Source organism: Mauremys mutica, chromosome 4 (genome assembly GCF_020497125.1).
Source record: "Mauremys mutica isolate MM-2020 ecotype Southern chromosome 4, ASM2049712v1, whole genome shotgun sequence".
Lineage (NCBI taxonomy): Eukaryota > Metazoa > Chordata > Testudines > Geoemydidae > Mauremys > Mauremys mutica.
This window is the reverse complement of record NC_059075.1, coordinates 139,313,339-139,326,182: the sequence shown is the minus strand read 5'-3', so window position 1 is coordinate 139,326,182 and position 12,844 is coordinate 139,313,339. Positions and strand designations below refer to the sequence as shown.

General features: G+C 44.5%; 1 protein-coding gene across 3 annotated transcripts in view; it reads right to left on the bottom strand.

The window, feature by feature from the left end:
- Positions 1-528: 528 nt before the first annotated feature.
- The window catches only part of RASSF5 (Ras association domain family member 5), a 114,617-nt gene continuing 102,301 nt past the window's right edge, over positions 529-12,844 (bottom strand). For all 3 annotated transcript variants that reach the window (XM_045012836.1, XM_045012835.1, XM_045012838.1), the window contains 4 exons: positions 11,298-11,411; positions 8,288-8,585; positions 5,271-5,386; positions 529-3,515 (listed from right to left, as the gene is read on the bottom strand). In XM_045012836.1, the coding sequence (XP_044868771.1) occupies positions 3,363-3,515; positions 5,271-5,386; positions 8,288-8,585; positions 11,298-11,411 (681 nt within the window). In that variant the 3' untranslated portion in view covers positions 529-3,362. The remainder of the gene's footprint in view (positions 3,516-5,270; positions 5,387-8,287; positions 8,586-11,297; positions 11,412-12,844) is intronic.

Here is a 12,844-nt window from a genome sequence, read left to right as displayed (position 1 = left end):
TGCTAGCTTGTAAGCTAATCGTTAACATGCTGAATTTGCATGATTGCATATGTTACTATGCTTCTTTTTGGTTAATGAAAGCAGTCTAACAACTAAACAAAGCCTATTCCAGCACATCATGGCCTAGAATTTATACCTCTTGTAGTTTTAAAAACAAATATTTTCAGTTGTCAGCATCCCTTTGAAATGAATCTTTCCAGGGATTATTAATACCACACACTAGCTGTGAAAAATAAACTAGGTTTTCTCCTCCCCTTTATTGAGCTTTAACAGTGCAATAAACCACATTAGACCCCACTCCTGCAACTAATTGAAGAATCTGGTGTAAATACAAAAGGGGACTGTTTATTTAAGGCTCTGCTCTTGCAATGAGTGTCATACAGTCTTTTATAAACTGCTGACTAAAGCTTTTCCCTTATTGAAGTTAATGTGTTTTATAAACACTAATGACCTTACACTCAGATCCCCTTTAAACACTGAACACCACACGAGGGCACCAGACAACTTTAAATGGAACAGACACAATTCCTCTTTATCATTGACTCTTTTATTCTCTCTCTCTTACACTGTTTGCATCTGAACCAAGTTGCAGAACTTTCATAAAAGCTGAGTGACTTAAAAATACCACAGAATTAAGAGGGAGTAGTAAAAATAAATTACAGCATTGCAAAAATGCATTTCACTGTGCCACAGAAGCTTTACTATTCCATTCTATACATAGTTTTTACAGGTTGTACAGCTGACAAAAAAATTTCACACATACACTAGGCAACACAATACTAACCAAAGGCACTGCCAGCAGTATTTTGCGCATCTGAAGGAAGGGGGCCTTTGCTAATGTCTAAAGCTTGTGCCTTTGGCACAGGTCACTTGACTGTGCTTTGCATCAGAATTTCAAGGTTTTTCTCTTTAAATGCCCCATAGCCAACAAAAACAGCCCTCCCTCTTTGCAGGAGGTTTTCAGCAGCATTCACCATAATTGCATAAGAAGCCATGCCTTCTACAAAACGTTAAAGACATGCTAGGGGTCCAGAGTGTGGGATGGTCACTGGAAAAAAAAATCAGTAAAAACACCCATAAAACTTCTAGCCAGCAAGATGAGATGAAATTAAAAACAAGCTGGATCTTGCTTCTCAGAACCAATGACATTTTACAGTGTGCTTCTTTCTGCTCAGTCAATATTTGTACATAGTGCTTTCAAGGGCTGAAGCACTAAGTGCTACTTACTGACTTCACAAGTACACTGTGAGGTCAGTAAGTATTCTCCCCATTTTTACAAGTGGGCAAACACCCACAAAGCCTGCGCTGCTACCTCATGGTTGTTAAAGGTCACCTGGGGAAGGAATACAGTACAGCTAGGTGCCTTTCCCTGCCCTGCAGCCCTATTATCAAGCCTGTCTATGCTACTAGCTAAAACGTAAGCTACCAGCTGTGACACAAAGTGGCGTCTCTACATGGTGGCGGGCTTGCTAAGCGGTGCAGTCACTTTCTCCTGTTTAAAACTGGAAACAAACAAAAACAAGCATATAGTCACCTTGGGGGGGGGGGGGGACTGACAATTCCTTCCTCCTCCCCCCACAAAATCAGCTTCATACTTATAGTACTTCAGAGAACAGGCAGAGGGAAAGTGACTGAGGCCTTGCAGAAAAGCCCTTCCCAACCAAGGATCCTCATTAGCTTTACAGTAAAGATTTTACACTTAAAAAAAGGCACTGAGGTAAATCTGAGACTCTTAAAATTGCCTTCTGTCATCACTTTGCATCGAGTGGACCCGGACCTCTGAAGTGGAATTATTTCGCCATATAACAAGTTTCAAGGGATGCTTTCAACTCAGGTAGTCAGTTTAAAGTCATTTCAGGTGTTCCAGCTGCACCTACCCCTTTTCATGGCTTTACCATCGGGTTTCCTTCCTTTTCACACATCCCTTTGTTGCTGTGCGAAGGATCTATACAGATAAGGGAAAGAGTGAAACCGACTACATGCAAAGTGCATAATCCAATGCATTAAGAGGAAACGCTGGAAAAATAACCTGTTTAAAGTAACACCTTAAAGCTTTCCAGATAGAAGTATAATTTTTAAGTTGGAGTCCTTAACATGGGGAACCTTACACCAGCCACATGGAGGTGTGTGTAACCAGGAGCTAGGACTGGATTAATAGCAGTAACTGTGTTGTCTCCAACTGCAACAATATCTATCTGTAAAAGGCTAAGCTGTTGCTCTGAGAGAGAATGGTGAGTAAGGACATTCTTGTTGCATTCTCCAAGCTCTAAGCACCACACGTGGCAGGCTGGTAGTTATATAGGGAACCTAGCAGCCTCTTGTCTACGTGCAGAAGGAAGACAGTGGGAGGATGGGGAGGCTCTGTGGGTGGTTGGTGAGGGTGCAAGGACAGGAGGTGAGAAGGTAATGGGAGACAAGCTGCAGAAGGCTGGGCAGTTGCTGTTCCTCTGCATGGCTGGAGATTAGAACCCTTCAAAACTGGAGCACAAACTAAACCATCATCCCTGTTCCCACCTCAACCATCTTGCATGTAAAAAGAGTAAATCTGTAAAACATTGGTCCCCTGAGTAGGAAACTGGCAATACACAGAATAGCCACACTCAGCAGTAGGGAACATTTGCTCCCAGGCAGAGCCTGGCTGACCAAACAATCCTAATTTCACTCTCATCCAACTTAACCTTCATTCTAGGGAATTTTTTAAAAAAAGGTAATCTAAAATCCCAGTAAAACCTACCGGAAAGACTACGGTGGACTTGGAGCCTTCTTGGCATCTGACTTTTTATGTTTCAGTAGATATCTTAGAATTGTGCAACAATCTGTTTTGGCACCAACGACAGCTGCAACATGCACATGAGCTGGTGCAACCAACCCGTTGCTTCCTGTGGCGCCACCTAACTTATGAAATGACGGAACTACACAACACAACAACCACACACAAGGCAGCCGCCGCATCTTAAAACAAAGCCAACAGGCAAGGTGGCAGGAGGAGGGTGAAAGAAATGCAGTCCTATCCTGCCCAACACAATTACCCAGTAGATATTCCTATTTAACATTCAGCTGTTGCCGTGAAGTTTCCCTGCTTGGTGACTCAATGCAACAACTGAAAGCTACGCAGCAGCTCTATTTGGTTTATCGAGGGCCTGCAGATTTAAATCGAGGCTTTCCATTCTTTACTGACTGGCTGTGATCCAGCGATAATGTCTGAGGGAAAAGAAATGCAATGCTTGTCTCTTTGTGGGGTGCATCATTCCTCAGACAGAGGAACAGGGAGAAAGGGTCAGACAAATCGGAGGTGTCCTGAGAAGTCTCTTCTTTTAAAAAATATCTAGTTTAGTCTGGTACTATACATGCTTTGTGTTTGGTTATCCAGGTTTTCCTCCTGCTTCTTTCAAAGTCTCCTCCAGTCTTTGTTTAAACTTGCTGTACTTCTTTTGTACTTGCTGAATTTTGTCTTTTTCCTCTCTGTCCAGTATCATTAAGAAATTTTGTAGCTCTGGGATAGAGAATGCATCCCACTGCAAAGAAAGCAAAAACAGACGTGAGATGAGCAGACAGAATACTACCTCTGCTTGCCTGTAACATACACACTGTGGTGGTGTACTGTGCAGCTGAGTGCTCATCTTGAAAATCAGAGGAAAAGACACATGCTCCCTAGCAAGGTCAGTTAGTTAGATTTCTATATACAGAAAGATCTAGTTAACTGGCCTTGCAACTAGACACCGCAAGTATCTTTCCCCTGATAGAGTGGGTCAGGAATTTTTCAAACCAAACATTTTAAATAAAAAATGCTGATTCATCAAAACCAAAAAAACTGTGGCAAAGGGGCAGTTAAGACAAAGTGAAAAATTCCAATTTGCAATGACTATTTAGAAATGTAAATGAGTACTGTACAAGATGTTTTGTTTCATAAAAAATTGAAACGTGTCCATTGACCTAAAGCAGGGAGGTTGGGGAGTGGGTTTGGTTAGAAAATTTGAGGTAGACTTTTTGGGCCAAGTCAGTATAGTAAAGTTTTCAAAAACACAATTTGTCATAGGCTAGGAGAACAATTTCCCACTTAGCGGTCAGATATGTACATGTCCCAGCTTAATGCTCTGAGATGGAGTCCGCACTCTATAATCCAACACACAAGCCTAAGTTTGAGCCATCTGGGACTATGATCCCAAAGCAAAACCTGACCTTAGCCTGGGTGGACTTAAAATTTTCCACTGCATACTTGGCTCCACAAAACAGTTTCCCAAGGGACTGAAAAAACAGACAATTAACTGAGCTGTGGCATGCAGAAGCTAATGCAATCACTTGTGCTTTCTGTCACGAAGGGTGGGGGTCTGAACTCCCCAGCAAGCAATGTTGTATCCAGCAGGGATAGTTCTACTTGGATTACTTTAAATTTATTGAGAAATCAACAAAAGATTGTTAGATATGCTGGGACGGAAGCCCCTTAATGTTAAAGCTCTGAGAGGCTAGCTTCTACTCAGCGATATTACTAGTAACGCATCTCAGGCAGTATCTCTGAGAAATACTGACATCTGGGCCATAATTTTGGAATTTTGATACACTTAATCCTGCTTTTTTGATCTCTCCTTTGAGCAGGAGTGCTCTCTAGTGGTTAGAATCTGAACTACTTGACTGTGTGTCAATTCCCTGTACTCCTTAGCAGCTGACAGATTCATCTTCAGCACAGGTGATAGATAGTGTTTAGCTAAACCTCAGGACTATCTATCTGAAGTTCTACATTGCCATACTGTGTGGCATATGAAGCCGTAGGAGCCTGTGGATTTATTATACAGCATAGCGCTGGCCTCAGTTTTAAAATCAGTGGATTAGCTATGGCTCCATTTAGCTAATCTTCTCTAAGGATTAACTGTAGAACTGCATTGCTTAGTTCTATAAACAAACACACACAAATGGATTATGGTCTAAAAACATCAAACAGGCCACAGCATTTTTTTACAGACCAGGTTTTTAAAAACAAAGTTTTCTGCATTAAACTGATTAGCTAAAAAGTTCTGAAAAATACAGGCTAAGCTCAAGGAATCCTTTGAGATGCTTTAATATTCTTAAGTGGAAGGTTGGTGTCTAATTCAGGGTTTTGGATGATCAAACCGTAACACAAGGAAAGTAAACTTGCTCCCTCTTGTCCCCTGGACAAATAAATAAAGTTGTGTTTCTCCTGCAGGTGAGTCTCACAGGTTTGTTTAACAAGGCCACGTGTTTTTGTAAAGCAATTACATTGGTGTGAGAGCCAAAGGAAAGACTCCCAGACATACCTCAACTTCCCCCGTTTCATTTTCCTTCAGCACAAAACTGAGAACATCTGTGTCAGGGCCAGCCAGCAGCCGGAGATACAAGGGGTATTCGGTGAGAGAGAGCTTCTGGAAGAGAACTGCAGGGAGGAAAAGAGAGATTCTTAGGATCAAAGGCAGGAAGATGCTCAAGAAGTTATTGAGCAAACACAGCATAGGTTCTAAGGCAGCTTGAGCTGGATTTTATAGTCACTACAGGACATACCATCTCCAGCAAAGGTGTTTAAGGGTAAGGCTGCGCAGACTAGTGGTTAAAGCAAATGATTGACCGTTGCAATATCTAGATATTATGTCTGCTGCTGATTAGCTATGTGAGGCTGAGTAAAGGTTCAGGACATTAGAATCAGTGTAGATATAGACAGACACCTGCCAGGAACAGACTTCACCGGCGCAGCTGAATCTGGTCACACATCCATGTTAGCTGTACTGGTGTCAGGTGCCCCCACCCCACTTCAAGCTGAATGTGCTGTGAGGCTTAATTAACACTCTTCATGGGCAACACACTCAGCACTGGGTGTCTGAAGTGAGGCCCCCAAAAGCCCTATTTAGGTGCCTAGGCATGTGGCCTCCTTTTCCAAAGGACTGAAGAGCCTGCAGTTCCTATCAACATCAACAGGAGCTGCAGAGGGCTCAGCCCTTTTGAAAAACATCAAGCCACTTGTTTAGGTTCCTACATTAGGATTTAGAAATTTAATGTTGTGCACCCACTTTAGAAAGTCTTGGCCCAAGGGCTGTGAGACCCTTCAGTGAAAGGATCTATATAAACACAAATTATCAGCAGGGAAGAGCCCACCCCACTGGCCAACACAACCAGGCCCAGGTAGACTGGAAGTTGCTTAGTGTGATGTACATAAATTCATTGAGTTGGCCCCCACCCCAAATCCACCTTCCAATCTGTCCCACCTTGAAACTGTGCTGTTTAGCCCCCCTTGTGGGTGGGTGGGAGATTCTAACAGACCAAGGGGCAGCAATACACCTAAATCCCCTGGAATTTCAGTGGGAACAGGGCACCCAACTCCCTCAATGGTTTTGAAATTCCCACCCACCATCTCCTACACTGTTTTGCCATGACAGTTCATAGTGCCAAAGTAGTTCAGCTTCCTGTGATAGTGCTTCTGGTGGATCGCGGGGGGTGGATTTTTTTGGGGTGGGGGTAGGGGGGACAGGTTAGGGTAGTGGGAGTTGGACAGGGGAGAGGCAGATGACAACCATGGGAGTAGAGGAAAAGAGAAAGCCAGACAAGTCCGTTCAGAGCAGCTGCACTCTGTGCCAATTTATAAATACATTTTTAATGCACATCTTGTTTATAAGGGTGAGTGGGCAATGATGATTCTCCTAAGGTTAAAACTCCAGAAGTCTATGAGTCAAGTAGAATGCCAATACTATTTTTCAAGTACCAAAGATGAGGCACTGTCAAAGATCAGTGTTGATACACAGAAGCTAAATAAATGAGGAGAGGGGAAATTCTGGCCAGGGCCACTAGGGTATATACACTGTTTGGAAAAGAGCCATGGGCTCTCTGCTATTCACGCACAGCAGACAGGACCACGTGGGAAAGACTGAATTCCATGCAGGTGGGTGTCCATCTCAAAGGGCTGAGTCATCCTGAGACGGTTTTGTGCCTCCACAGTATCAAAATTTAGTACGTGATATTTTTAAAGCACGAAGCGGTCTGCTATAACTGAACTGAAAGGATCGTGTTATAAACGACTAACTTCCGTCGACTTCACTAGGAGTTGTCTCCACCTATGGCAACAACTCAGTTTGGCTCAGTCTATAGGGGGCTCACAAGCTAGATACACCCAGGCCCCCATGCCAGCCAGTAAGCTGCATCTCCCAGCTTCTGTTACAACTTGCATTACGCAAAGGTGGCCATGTTGGCATCTCTGCTGTGACCCAAGACCCTGTAACTTAAGCCGGAGCTACTTGTGGTGCTGGAAATTAGATCTTGTGTATGCACCAGTGAACATTACTTGTATAACAATGAAACTACAACTCCTGCCTTAGCCAACGGGGGCTGGCCCTGAAGCAGAATAAGGCAGTAGGGTGATATTTTTACTACACAGAGGGAAGGCCAACATTGCCCAGGGATTTAGTATGCTGCAGAACAGTAATTAAACATTCCTTAGGTTCCTAAATAGTCTCCTTCTCTGTAATATCTGAGCACTTTACCATCTTCAATGTATTCATCCTCCCAACACCTGTGAGGCTGCAAAGTGTCTGTCCTGTAATCTCCATATAGCTCCTTTCACCCTGAACGCACCACAGCAAGAAAGATTATGTACCCACTCTACGCAGCCCCTGCTGCAAGGTGGCAAGGGTGTAGCTGGTCACAGAAATGCTCCACACAGCTTAGGGCAGGGAGCCAATTATCCAACAATTGCCAGGGGAATTAGTTAGGCATATTTGATTATCTAAATTGGATTTGGGCCAGGCAACCCCTAACTCCTGCAACAAGTGACATTTGATCCTTAATGACCACAAGAAGTCAGGATCAGTGTGGTGGAAGGCCACATATACACGGGTTGGCTATTACGACTCTTCCCTGATGAAGGCATTGGTACGACCACCACACAGCAAAGCAGATCTTCCCTTGGGGAAGTGCTGCCTCTGACAGCTCTGCTATTAGGAATGACACTTATGAATGAGAGGAAAGATGGCTTTATGGTTTAGGGACTGGGACTCCACAGAGTTAGGTTCATTTCCCAGGTCTGCCACTGACTCCCTCTGTGAGCTTGGTCAAGTCACTTGATCTTTCTGGTCCTCAGTTCCCCATCTGTAAGACTATCCTCCCTTTGTCAGTCTTTGGGGCAGGGGCTGTCTGTATATGCAGCACCTTGCACAGCACGGCTCAGTTAACACCTCTACTGTAACGCAAATTACAATCTTACCAACTGTGGCAGAGAGGGGAAGCATCTGGGAATCCCCCTCTCTGCACTGAGCCCCCATGGGACTGGTTGCTCGGCAGAGTTCGAACTCACCTTGCCCATCTCTCTGCATCTCCTTGAAAAGTGCAAACTTCTGAGGGTTGTCCACCACCATGAACTTCTTGAGCAGCCCCTGGATCACCTCGCTGACTGTGGTCGTGCTGCTGATGTGCAGCTGCTTGACTGCATCCAGCGGCAAGTAGAAGGAAGTTCTCTTTTCCGTCATATCAGCCAGGTTCACCTCCTTGAGGGCATCATAGATAGACTGCGGCCGAATCCCTGCTGGCACCGTCACAGGCCGGCGCAGTTTCAAGTGCACTTTAATGAAGCCCGTGTAAGTGCCATCCTCATTCTAAGGCAGAGGAGATAACTAAAGTCAAGTTTCAATGGGCGCTCATAGGGCAAGACAGGTTTTCAGCTACTGCCAGTATTCCCCCTTCTCCTCCCCCACCCCCAGCGGAAGGGCTTTTTGCAGTACTTAACCCAGCAGTCGACATGGTGGGCTGACTTCCTGTAGTGCTTGAAACTTTCCTATTAATAATGTAAAAGGAACTAGCAATTTAGGGTTAGTCACTACAGAATTCTTCCTGTTCCTTACTATTCAATAATGCCCTAGGATTCTTCCCCACCCCTTTGCTGTCTCATCCTATGTAAACTGTTCTTGCTACAGAGAAGGGTTATGGAAACTAACTGACAAATACCATTTGTGCCTGCAATTACACTTCTGTCTCCTTTAACTGGAGATGGGCTTGGAGTGAACATATAAAGCATCTGAACTAGGGTTTCCGGGGGTTGAGCTGGATATGCTGGCTGTTTTCATAAGGTTTTAGCTCCAAATAGTTGAAATCTTGCAGCTCTCCATCTTAAATGATGGAAATTTCATGAGATTTTCACCATCCTGGGCCAAATCTGGAGATTAAGGCCCTTTACACAGACTATATGAGAAATCTAACCCTGGTTAAGCATGGACAACACCATGGGTGCCAGGCTGTAACAAACTCTAAAAGATGAGAACCTCTGGAACTGATTGCTCAGGTGCTGCTTCACAGCTGTCAGCTGGAGCTGAAGTGAGTTGCTACAGAGTCCCAAGACTGCACAGGTTCCAGGCCAAAGATAGCCCATTTGCCTTAAAAGAAAATGATCCAAGAATAACTCATTTGGAACCTAGGCTACTCCAACATTAATTCATGGATCACAAAAGTTACGAGATGGAAAAAGATCCCTTTGATGACTCCCTGGCTACCGTCAGGGACTCCTGCAGTAGTTTTTGTTTACTTCAGTCGTAAGTGATGTCTGTTTAAAGACAACTTGGGGCTTGTTTTCACAAACTGACAAGCTACCGGAAAAACCATAAACAACTGAACTCTGTTTTCTGAAATTGTAAAATCTCCATTTCTTCTGTTTTTAAAACCTCCTTCGCTCTGATCTATAAGAACTTGTGAAATTTGCTCCTTTTGTTAAATCTCCTTTGTGAACACAGCCATTCCCTTGGCCTCCCAAGACTTACCAACAGGGCTTGGTTTACATGGTTGGTTTTTCCAAGCAGTAAACAAGGCTGCAATCAATGGCTGGAACTGTAAGCAAATTACTAGGGTTCCAGAACTTTGTTTAAAAGTTTGCCCGTGGAGGAACAGAACGGCACATCTGTTTCCCCAAGGGCTCGATGTCACCAAATAGGCTGTGTGACAGTTGCTGAACTGCAGTGATGCAGCTTTCTAGTTATCATGACTCTTCCAAGCAAGAACAATACAGCCCGATCTATGTGTGGCAAATCACTTGCTGGACATTGAAATTACTCTGAAAATTTCCCCACTGGGGGAAAAAAAAGAATAGAACCATCGTCTGAACTGTGTGGTGGCTCACGCCAAGCGGACCCGGGTACAAATAAGGCTGGTGAATAAGCACTTTAGGTGCTGAAATGAGTGACAGCCCTCAAGACTGAAGCTCTGTGTTATCTGTAGGACAGACCAGGCCTGATTCAAAGCCCACTGACATTAACAGGAATCTTTCCACCAGTATAGTGGGCTTTTGGATCAGGCCTGGACAGCACAGACACCGGCAATGCAAGTTTTCCTCCTTATCTCAGCCACATCTCACCAGCAGGGCTAAGCAACGAGCTCAGTCTCCGTGCCACAGTATTTAGCCTCTCCTAGACTCCACCAAGGGAGCCTGGCAGGATGGTGGATTTTTCTTTCAACCGTTGACACTTGTCTCCAAGGCAGAAGCCGAGAAGCATCTAATTCAATGTACATAGTGGCTACTGAAAAGTCAGCAAGTTGCTTAAGACTAGACTCAAGTGCTTTGCTCTACTGAGGTCTTATCCAGTGGGTACAAATTTCAAACACACTTTTATGATGTAGGAGCTCAAGTCTCATTAAGTGAATTAGGCTTCCAAGGCACTTAAATGCTTCTGAATTTTTTTACCCAGCATGTTTCATACTCCCATCAATTAGCAGTACAGTAGCGCCCTGACACACCAGTCAGCAATTGGGACCCTTTCGGCTAGATGCTGCATCTACACAGGCTCTGCCCCACAGCGCTTACGCTTTTCTCCTATTTGCATAACAGCAGCCTTGGACAGTCAAAGTTAAAATCCAGGTTCAAATGCTGCCCCTCCCTCACCAGGGCTGGTGCTGTTTAGACCCAAGTTTTTGATTCAGGTCAGTCTGTAGCCTTAAGAGTTTCAGGAGAAGACAACTGCTCAAACAGGTTAATCCGAATGCTATACTCAGAATTCATTTGTCAGACTGCCGTTCAAATGCAAGGCAAGCAGTCCCTGTACTGGTAACTGATGCAGTTACCACATCATCTGATGATCTGCCGTTTACAAATGCAGTTGTGTCTTCTATGCACTTATACCCTCTGTCGGTGTGTTCTCCTCGCAGTAGGACCTGATTTCCTGCTGCTGTTTGGCAGATGAATCAAAGGTTTTGAAGCTATCCATGTCGGGTGAACTTCACCCCTGTGCAAAGGCTCAGCGCAAGGCCTAGTCACCTCTGAAGCCAGAATTAAAAGCCTGCCCTTAGTGCCTGAAGTAATGCAGACAGATGAACAAAATACATACCAGCTTCATCACGAAGCAATTTGTAACCTTGGCATTGTAACTATTGATTATCTGTTCGATCTCCTGGGTAGTGGGAGCTTTGGGTTTTTCTTCTGCTGCTGTTTTTGTTACATTCTGAAACGAGAAATAAACAATGGTGAAAACCTTCGGTGTGTACGTCACTTTGCAGCCAGGAGCACCATACGAATGGTATGCTGCAAATGGTATGCCCTTCATGGCCTGCCTTTGCCAGGATATACAGATAAGCTCACAGACAGACATAATCCCTGATCCTGAGAGTTTACAATAAGAATGATGGCGAAGATAATGCCATTTATTGCTATTATTTGTATGGGCGATTTGGGCCTCTAAGCCACTGTGCACAGGAGAACAAAAAACTAGTCCCTTCCCCGAAGAGCTTACAATTTAAGCAAGAGCCACCTGATGACTACAACCTCCATCAGTTGTCTGCTCACCTTCCATCCACTGGCAGCTGCACTTCAGAGGTGTGTGGAGCGACTTCTTCATTATTAAGAAACATTCTTAATGTTTATATGAGACGCCTCAGCCATGCAACTACTTTTGGAAAAGGACACACACAGTGAACCAGCCCCCTCCACAATAGTGTAGAAAGGGGAAAAGTTTGGCCAAAGACTCACAGGCCACCTCTTAGCACCCCCAGCACCATTTTCATGGAAAGTTTCGTGGCTTTCTTAATTTCCCTGTCGAGTGAAGAGGGTTTAGAGAGTTTTGCTCAGAGGACACTTCATTAAACCTGCATGGAATTTTCTCAGAAGGGGTTTGGGTTTTTGTTTTTTAACCCTGCTGAAATTCAAACATATGATTCCAAGGAATCTAGATGATTTCCAACCTGATGCTTAAAGCTCTAAGTTGTCTCTTCTGGAAAGCTGAGAAATGCCACATGGGTCTATGATGCAGGAGGGTCTTAGATTTGAGCAGTCAATAATGACAGGCAGATGGCTGTTATAATTCCAATGAGTTCTTCAGTGAGGTATTGACCCAAAGTGCTCTGGGTGGTTTAATGACTAGCAGACAATGGCTCCTACAGGCTGATCAATGGGAAGGCCAATGGGGAGGTAAAGGAACAGACAAGCCACAAAAGGCTTTTGCTCTCTCAGGGTCTTGGATGCTGCTGCACCACACGCTTCATCTGTACAACATCTCCATCCGCCACATGCCAGCAGCCTGCAGCATCTGCATAGCAATGGGTGTTCCATTCAGTGGGCGTCTCATGTTTGCTCCTTGCAGTCTTGGTCTCTGGCAGTCCCCGAGAGGAATATTTCTGGGATAAGTGCTGCTGATGGCAAGGAAAAAGAAAGAATGGCTTTCCTGAGCCACTTCCCACAGCAGTGTAGAAAGACATTCACGCACTGCAAGCAGCAAAGGTTGTAGAGTTTCATGGAGGGATCAAAGGAGGGGCTGGGAAACAAGCGGAACAAAATAAAAATCTCACCAAGGATGGGGAACGTTTTCGCCATGGAACAGACCTTTGAGCCAGCAGGCAACACAGGAGACCCGAGGGAGTTGCATTTATTCTGGCAATTTGT